The 9,580-nt window shown below is 42.6% G+C and overlaps 1 protein-coding gene across 1 annotated transcript; it reads left to right on the forward strand.

Annotated features, from left to right (window-relative positions):
* The first annotated feature begins 3,424 nt into the window (after nt 1–3,424).
* On the forward strand, nt 3,425–7,106 carry LOC306777195 (P2Y purinoceptor 4). The gene is made up of 2 exons (XM_079268220.1): nt 3,425–3,617; nt 4,486–7,106. Exon 2 carries the CDS (start codon nt 4,521–4,523, stop codon nt 5,634–5,636), a length of 1,116 nt encoding a protein of 371 aa, XP_079124346.1. The 5' UTR covers nt 3,425–3,617; nt 4,486–4,520; the 3' UTR covers nt 5,637–7,106.
* Nucleotides 7,107–9,580: the final 2,474 nt, after the last annotated feature.

Below are 9,580 nucleotides of genomic sequence, written 5' to 3' on the forward strand. Positions count from 1 at the left end.
CTGTGCATGTTTTATGCAACCTTTTTGTGAAGTAAAGTGCATAAAGCAAGTCACAAGCAATCAGTGTTATTTCATTCTGCCGAGCAGCTGGAGAAATCACTTCATAGGTGGCGAGAGGAGAGAGTTTGTAAAACCAGAGACGCAACAATATTTTACAAAATAATATGTAATTCATAGGGCAATTATTTGCTGGAATACTTTGCATATCCATAGCTAAAAGATGAGACTTGAAGCGGCAGTCATGTGAGTATCAACACGCTTTGTGTGGGTTCAGTCACGCAAAAGCATTTCTTACAAGTTACAACAAGCACAGTTGACTAAGAATCAATGCTTTTCCAGTGGTAAACAACTTCAGTAAATATGATTGCATTAGTTGTAGTTGTACATACATGGTGACTGACACGACGGCCAAGTCCATGGACAAACATGTGAAAGCTGTGTCAGCTTATTTAAATAACAGACCACAGCAGAAAGAGATGAGGCAACTAAGACCAGATCCTAAAATAACTAAATATTCCTCTCAGTGTGGGAATGTCTGTGCTGTTGCTTGTGGCATTTGGTTGAGGTAGTTACTCATTAAGGCATGACCAAACACATCCCTCTGTCCTCTGACAGCAGGTATTACTGACTGTAGTGGTGCCATCACCCGTAGGGCTGCTGGGAATTTTTGGCAAAAGTCTTGATTTGATTTTTTCTCTTAAAACTCAGATGTTTAATCAAACGGGGGCTTGCATTGACATAGTTGGTCTGTGACTTCCCAACAGCAAGTTTTAGGAAATGATTTTTGAATTATCTTAAACATAAGTCAAAATATCTCCTTCAGATATCAAAATAGTCTTTATATAATAATTAGAACAGAAATTTGAATAACCTTGTCACACATCCTCTTCCCTCATTGAAAATTGAGAATCTATGAAATTGCATCTGGCTTTTCAAGAGTTTAATTTCAATGGCTCTGACTTCACTGAAGAATCTATTCTTCACAGCACCCTTTTCAAAGATACACAATGGACCAAGCAACCTAGTGGAGACATCACATTATAATGCACACTACCGTCCCCTCATGTAAAACTCTGCACATGTATCATTCTGCAGAGTGAAGGTCAGACATCCAAGTGAAGAAATAATAATTAAAACACATTTTAAAATGGAGGGTGACTTCATTAAAAAAAAGTTCATCAGTCCATAATCGGATTTAAAGTGGCAATCTGGAAGATTTTCATTGAAATAGATGTCTGTTAAGTCACTTTATCGCCGAAGGAGGTAACACAATGGTGACGTGGCCCACTGATGAAAGTATTGCAATTTTTATATACCTGCTGTATTTATAACTGGGTCTCTGTGATGACCAAAAACAGTTTTCACTGTAGAACAAACCGACACTGTGCTTTGAATGGGTTTCCGGTGAAGAACGCTTTGTCAGTGGCCCACTCACATTCCAGACATCCATTACCACAGAAACCCAAACAGTACACGGACACAGAAACTCGCACCGATACCACCAAGCTGACCAATTCACACACGCACACACACACACACACACACACACACACACACACACACACACACACACACACACACACACACACACACACACACACACACACACACACACACACACACACACACACACACGTCCTTACTGTAATTACACTATCGGGATTTAGGATTTATCAAGTATTTTAGATACGTTACCGGCCCTCAAAATATATCTTAACTTAACTTACAAATGCTGCCAAGATGTATCTGCTGTTGAGACTTTGAAATTTACAAGGAGAAGTCAGTCAGTCTATCTCAGAGTAGATCATAAAAAGGTAATTCCGACCAAATGTGTTTATAGTCTTTGGGCGATTGGAGTGGATATAATCTTGTTTGCGGCCGTGGGTCAATCAAACTTTAGCTTTTAGTAACTTATTAAGTGACCGCCTCATCTCACCTCAGTTTAACATCTGTCTCACACACACCATTGCTCATCCTGCCCCCTTTTAATTGCTTTACGATCAGACTTTATAATTCCACACCTTACCATGTGAATCTTATGGGAAAGCCTGAGATGACAAAGATTACTGAAGAGATGAACCTGTGGATCCCTCACAGCTCCAGGGAGAAAACTTTGCCTTTTAAACAGCTATAATATAGCTGTGCAAATATTAACTTCTATAACATTTCAGCATTGAGTGCCATTGAGTGTTGTCATAAGGATCAGGCTCACTCACTCATCGCCATAGGACAGCAACAAAAGTTCCTCAACTGTCGTCCTGCGTCATGTTATTCTGGGCTTCCTTTTGCCTTGTGTGGTCCACCTGTGTCTCTTGAGTATGGAGTGTTTGCCATCAAGGGGTGGCTTTGACTGAGTGATAGAGCGGCCTTCCACTCACCAGGAGGTCGTTGGTTTGAGCTCTGGCCCCTGCAGTCATGTCAAAGTGTCCTTGGGCAAGATACTGAAACCAAAATATGTGCATGTGAATGTTTACAAGGTAACAACTCGTCTGGTAGCTTCTGCTACCGGCGTACGAATGGGTGTGGGTGTGAATGGGTGAATGCATGTGTTGTAAAGCACACTAGTAGTACAGAGTAGTTGTAAGATCAGAAAAGCGTTGTATAAACACAGTTAAGTTACCATTCACCGTATCCTGCTGGCTGAGTTTTTAGGAGGTTGTTACAGTAGATGGTCTTTGGCCAGATCCTACGTATAATGTTTGAAAGGTGGTTCGTTTGAATGTCCTGCTCTCTTTTTTCCCAGCATTCTGCACCGTGGAGTAGTGTTGATAGTACACAGCTGTGGTAGATCCGGAGATTGGTTATGATGCTGTATTTATTGGATTTCCAGATTTGTCTAAGTCTCAAGAAGGTTTTTATTGATCCAGTTTTGAACATCTTTGCTCATACCCCCATCATGGTAGATGGTGCTTTCTAGGTGAAATCATCAGTGTTGTCGAACACCTGTTCCTCTGTTGTTACAGTGTTGGTGTATTGATGGGCATGACTCTGGTTTTACTGGCCTTGATCACCCGTCCCTCTTGCAAATAATATGTATATGTGAGAGGAGGTCACGGTCTTCAATGATCGAACAGAGGGTCCATCCAATCTTCTTGCCTTGATATATTCATATATAATATAAATATGTATAAATAACATAAAAAATATATATATACATAAAAAGTATCAGTATTTCCCTCATAGTTAGTCAGTGTTAGGGAGCTGGTTCTTCATCAGTTAAGTATTTTAAAAGCGTTGTGTGCACATCTCTGTGCTCAGTGTTAATGTGTCAGTGAGCTCTGACAGCAGTTTCACGTGGCTCACCAAAGTGACTAATTACACGCGGAGGATTGTTTTTTGAGGGGCGGCAGTTTTGTCCACTCAGCAGCGAGACTTCCCATTTCAGTCCACCGGTGTTTGAGAAGCTCTCCGTGTTTCCTGCGCTCCGTGCCGACTGTCTCTGCCGCGCTGCCATGGACTCCAACAACTCCACGCGCTCTGAAAAACAACTTCTAGTGCGGATCTAATGAATGTGCGCGAGCGGAGCAGCGACTGGATCTCGGCTGCAAAAAGTGAAGACGACTTTCTCGGTGACGACGGGGATCAAGAGCCGCTGTTTTTAGGATCCCGTTTTTAGGGTGAGTAGCCGCAGTGTCACGGTAACTCTGCTCTTATGTTCGCGTGAGCGACGACAACGATGTTTAACATGTGTGAAAACCATCAGTGGTGGAAAGTATCTTGCTTATTTCCACTTTATGCCTCGACTCCTTTATACATCAGAGCGAAACAGTTGAGCCAACTTTCCACTGCGGCACATTCCTTCGTGCATTACTTAAATGAAGCATCGTTCAACAGTAACTAGCAGTTAAAATAGCTCCACCTTGAGCACCTACAGCTTACATGCATCTACAATAATAATAACCCAATAATATAGTGTGTAGTATTCATATAGCACTCTGAATGGGGTCTTTCTGCAGTGACATAGTTTTACTTTTTGATACTTTTAAGTATAAATTCCTGATAATACTGTGCTTCAGGACGAATGTATGAAACACACATTTTTACACCGTGGCACTACTTTTACTGAAGGAAAAGATACTTATTCCACCACTGTTGAACACAGACCATGAAACAAAATATGTGACTTCAGTAAATATGATTGCATTAGTTGTAGTTGTACATACATGGTGACTGACACGACGGCTCATCATTTGTTCTATAAGATTCTAAAGTGAAAAAATGTCTTTCACCATTCCCTAGAGCCCAATGTGACATTATTAGTCCAACCAGCAGTCCACAACCCAAAGAGCTTCAGTTTATAATTATACAACACAGAGAAAAGCAGCAACCTGAGAATTCTATTTTTGTGTTATTGCAGATTCATTTCTGTCAATTGACTCAGCAGTTAATCGACTACTAATTTTAGTTTTAGTAAATCTAAGTGTGTGTTTTCTTTCTAAATAACGTAAAAGGCTTCATATCTCCGTGTTGGTTCCTCCTTCAAAGGTTCGGTCACTTGCTGCCTTGAAAGTTGCATCACGATGGAAACGGTCACCAGCAGCCCCGGCGAGCACAACCACTCGACGCCGTTCATCACAGTCTTCAACTATAGCTGTCGCTTTGACGAGGAGTTCAAATACATCCTGCTCCCGGTGTCGTACAGTCTGGTGTTTGTGGTCGGCCTGGTGCTCAACGCCACAGCTCTGTGGTTGTTCTTAAAGATGCGTCCGTGGAACCCCAGTACGGTCTTCATGTTCCACCTCGCCCTGTCCGACTTCCTGTACGTGCTCTCCCTGCCCACCCTCATCTACTACTACGCCAACCGCAGTCACTGGCCTTTTGGAGTGGCCGCCTGCAAAATAGTGCGCTTTCTTTTCTATGTCAACCTCTACTGCAGCATCCTCTTTCTCACCTGCATCAGCGTGCACCGCTATCTGGGCATCTGCCACCCGATCAAGGCGCTGACCAAGGTGAAGTCCCGCCACGCCCACCTGGTGTGCGGCATAGTGTGGGCCGTGGTGAGCGCGTGCCTGGTGCCCAACCTCATCTTCGTTACCACCTCCACGAGGGACAATGACACCATATGCCACGACACAACCAGCCAGGATGCCTTTGAGGAGTATGTGGACTACAGCTCTGTCGTCATGGTGCTCCTGTTTGGCATCCCGTTCCTGGTCATTGTGGTGTGCTACTGCTTGATGGCACGGACCCTGTGCCGACCCAGACGGGGGCTTTCTGCCGGCCAGCAAGGCGGCGCCTCGCGTCAGAAGTCCATCAAGCTCATCGTCGTGGTGTTGGTGGTGTTTGCGGTGAGCTTCGTCCCATTTCATGTCACGCGGACCCTCTACTACACCGCCCGTGTGTTAGACCTTAAATGTGAATTCCTCAACATTGTCAACTTTACTTACAAGATCACCAGGCCACTGGCCAGCATCAACAGCTGTATTGACCCCATTCTGTATTTCCTGGCTGGGGATCACTACCGGTCCAAAATGATGTCCACTCTGAAGGGAAAAAGACAGACGGCAAGCAGCCAATCACCTGAAGCGGCGCAAACAAAGCCGAGCAACAACCCTGGCATCGCGCTGGTCTATAAGAACCGCACTGAGAGCAGGTTTGGAAGAGAATCGGTGTACTGTAACATTCACTTACAGTAAATGTCTTCACTCCATCAAACTTCTGTAATGCCTGTGTTTAACAGGCATAAAGACCATGTTTCAATTCCCCTCAATTTCCTGAGAATAATGCGTTTTTAAGATTTAGTTCAAAAGGGGAAGAGTTAGCGTGCAGTCTCCTACCACAAAGGGATTGTTACACCGAACTCAAGTCGAAATAGAAACTTTAAGCTACTGTGTACTGTTCTTCTTTGGGCAAATGCAGAAGAACAGTTTCACTTTCAAATTGTTGGATCAGAATCTGAGACACCTGGGTAAAAGAGTTTGACGCAAGGCGGTCGAAGGTGCATTAAAGTAATTCATAGAATATTTAGTCAGTGGATTGCTGTCATCGATCAGACACACATTGAGCCAAATATACAAGTTCATATCCAATCAAAGATGACAAACGGCCTCGCTATTGTGTCAGACATGAGGTAATTATGAGGCAATCCTTCCTGTTGTATCAACAATGTCTGCAGCTACAGCCTGTGCAGCTCTGGATCCCAGCTGTTTTTGTCCTTCAACTTTCACAGCTGTCTTTTGCTCAACTATAGAAGCAAAGAGGCTGCTCTGGACAAGAGAGACATTGTCAAACCACCCACGCCTCAGTGGTGGGATCGGGGATTCTTTCTTTTTACCCTTTTACCTTTGGGATTGATGCTTGGACTTTAAGGCCCCTTTTTTCTAACAGCAATTTAGGTTGAGCTCCTTGATGGTTTTTGCAGGATGTGAAAGCAGCGTTGGAAAGTTTTACTAAATGCTACTGTAAGAAATTTGAGCAAAAACCGGGGTGGTTAGTAGATATAATAGTGTTTAATAATTCATAATTAAGAATTATAATTAGTCATAATCATAAGGGTTTTGGGAATGCATAATTAAGATAAACATAAAGTGTTGTAGGATTATAGAAGGGAGTAAGTCATAACTGACAGGATTTGAATGTGTTAGCTGATCAGGGAGAGAGAGATGTGAAGACAGGCGTTTACTGAGGTGTGAGAGTAGGTAGCCAATAGAAATTGAGATAGACGGAAGGGGAGGAGTCGCGAACGAATATGAGGGCGGGATATAGCCAAGCGTTTTTCTCTTCTGTTAGTTAGGGTCCTGGGGAAGACGTGTGCTCCTGGGACTGGGAAGAGTTTTTTCCAAAGTGGGTTAATAGTGTAATATTTCATGAGATTAATGTACACCATTGCATAACTGTAATTGCAACAGCAGGATTAAAATCCTTTCTGACGGTAAACCAGTTTCGGTAACGTTTTTAGCGCCGTGTGACTGAAAAGCTATCAGTCCACGTGTGCTGGCCTGTTACACTCTCATCGTGAGGAGTTTTTTCCCTCCACACTACAGAGCACTCGTCCCTCCACCCTCCAAAGCTCTGTGTGGCATGTGGTTCTCCTGATATTGAGTATGAGCACTATCTTTGAAGATGTTTTTGTAATTACACTTTGGTGTCTATAATAAAGTTTTACATCATGAGTAACTGGCGTTTACTGTCTGTCACGTATTATCAGCTGATTATGCCATGTGTAAAATCCCCCACGATATCATTAAGCTCCAATTTCTTCGTCAACTCAGCCTCCTGAAAAGAGCGATGTCAAGTCATGAAACTCTGTCATTTGTGTAAACTGTACAACTCTTGTTCAGCCAGGCTGAAACTAGCTCCACTTGCTGTGATCTGAATAGATGGAGTGCTTTGGATGTGAAAGCAGAGTATGTGACAAACACATCAATAACAACAATATTTCTCATTGGATGAAAGATAAAGAGCAAAGCCCCAAACATATGATACACTTCATTGCAGCTACATGATGCTTGCTTATTCACAGCTAAAACTCCACATTTGTTATGGATAGGTCTAAAATGTCTACGTAAATCTATATGCATCCTTTTAATCACATCATCCAATCAAATGGCCTGCCACATTCGGTATCTTTTGAAAACATCAGGGTTTTGACAGGAATTTCAAATCATGTTAAGTTTGTCCACACCACACAAGTTATGACCAACCCATGGGAAAGTTGTTTGAAGAGGCTAAACTTCATGTCATTACAGATAATCCATCACTAAAGAGATACAGCATATTTACGTCCAATAAAATAATAACCGTAGTGTAGTGGTACCCAGTAGTGATCTTATGGCTTATAATAACAATGATGTTAGAATAATGTTAATGATAATTATAGTCTAAATGACAATTGTTTTGAAATACATTGTCTGTCATATACAACAATAATTGATGACAAACATAATCAGCACTGCTCGTCACTTCACAGACTCCATACATACATACATACATGTTAACTCTCACCAGCAGGCCTGTACAGTCCCTCTATGGTCCACCATCTCTCCGCATGTACAAGGTGACATTAAGTTGCTAATTTGACACGTGATCGAATGTCAATAATGAAAATAAATCCACTCTTTGCTCAGAGGTCAGCTCTGTGTGCCCTTCTCAACGTTTGACTTCAGTTCCACTCTGTGGCGATGCAGCTCTGTTCCCTCCCGTGATGGAAGCTCACGAGCGCCCCCCTGTGGTGACACGTTAACAGGAAGTCGCACTCAGCAGCAGACCATGGAGCTCCACGACTCAGCTGGGTGTCTCAGGTAAATGAGTTGGAAAACTTGTCGCAGGTAAATTACTTGTAAGAAATTCTCGTCATTTTTGAAAGACTTCACATTTTCGTGTGTGCACGGTGCTCGGTGGGCATTGAGGCCCTCGGCCCTGTCTCACAGACAAAGAACGAGGCCAGAAGAAGGTAGCACACATAACAACACAAACACGGTGATATGGTCATGAGTCACGACAATGACATTCAACCTGCTGAACTGACGAGTTATAACCTCAGCCAGGAAACACAAACCTGGAGCAGAGGCTGACGTGAGAGCGCGTGGACGCATCCATCGAACTGTGTTTGGTTTACACTCCGGTGGAAGCAATGAAATGAAATGAAAGTGTCTTTCATGTAAAGACACTTTTATTTTCCGTGTGTGATCATATCTGCAGCAGCTTCTGAGCTCGGTCTTCTACGGGGACACCAAGTAGGATGTGTCTTTGCAAGTTCCCTTTGCAGAGCAGGTGTCAACACAGTGCAGAAGAGGGTCAACGTGGAGGGCGAACCTAATTAAAATACAGAGAAAAGCAGAGAAATCCTGTTATGGCAAAGTATTTTGTTTGTTTGTTACTTACAGAATGACCCATGTGATCTGTTCGGTGCATTGTGCAAAGGAGATGATGAAATGATCTCTCTGGGCAAATTGCATCCTCTCAGTCTGTATTGTTGACCTGCTTTTCTGCCCTTTTGATGAAAGTTTGGTGGTCTTGAAATTATCCTTGAAGGATGAAAAGAGGATTTGGATTGAATATAATAGAATTGAGCTAAATGACATATTTTAGTGATTATTTTTTCACGCTGAATACTGAGCCACATATCTCCTCTCTCTAAGCTCTGAAAAATCTCCCTCTGCTGAAACAGTTTAATAACCACTGGGATAAACTGAAGACGCATCGCCATCAGGCTGATTCTCTGCAGTCACTTGATGTTTCTTTGACACCTGACCGCTATACTATTTTCTGATTTAGAAATCTTCGTCTCATCCGTCACTTTTATGTGTCTGGTTGCCCTTTAGGAGGCATAGTTTCATGAAATCACATATTGCTCTAAATAATTGAAATGATGACGTCATGCTGCCAGGATATGTTGGTGACTGCGTCAGTCTGGAGAAGTGTGCACAAGTGTGTGCGTTGTATGGTCTGATTAGACACATTGCTTTATGAATCTGGAGAAACGATGTTCCCTTGAAACTACACAATGCTTTAAGATACTGAGAAATAGTTTCTTTCTTCACGGAATTATCAAATATTGCCTATATATTCACTTTAATATCATTTCAGATGCTATGTGCTTTTCGTTTGGTGCAATATGTTGTCCTGTAGGATCTTTAAT

Source organism: Melanostigma gelatinosum, assembly GCF_949748355.1.
Source record: "Melanostigma gelatinosum genome assembly, chromosome: 5".
Taxonomy (NCBI): Eukaryota; Metazoa; Chordata; class Actinopteri; order Perciformes; family Zoarcidae; genus Melanostigma; species Melanostigma gelatinosum.

What these genes read in the sequence shown, in the direction of transcription:
- LOC306777195 (XM_079268220.1), top strand. Translation starts at nt 4,521, where the DNA reads ATGGAAACGGTCACCAGCAGCCCCGGCGAGCACAACCACTCGACGCCG.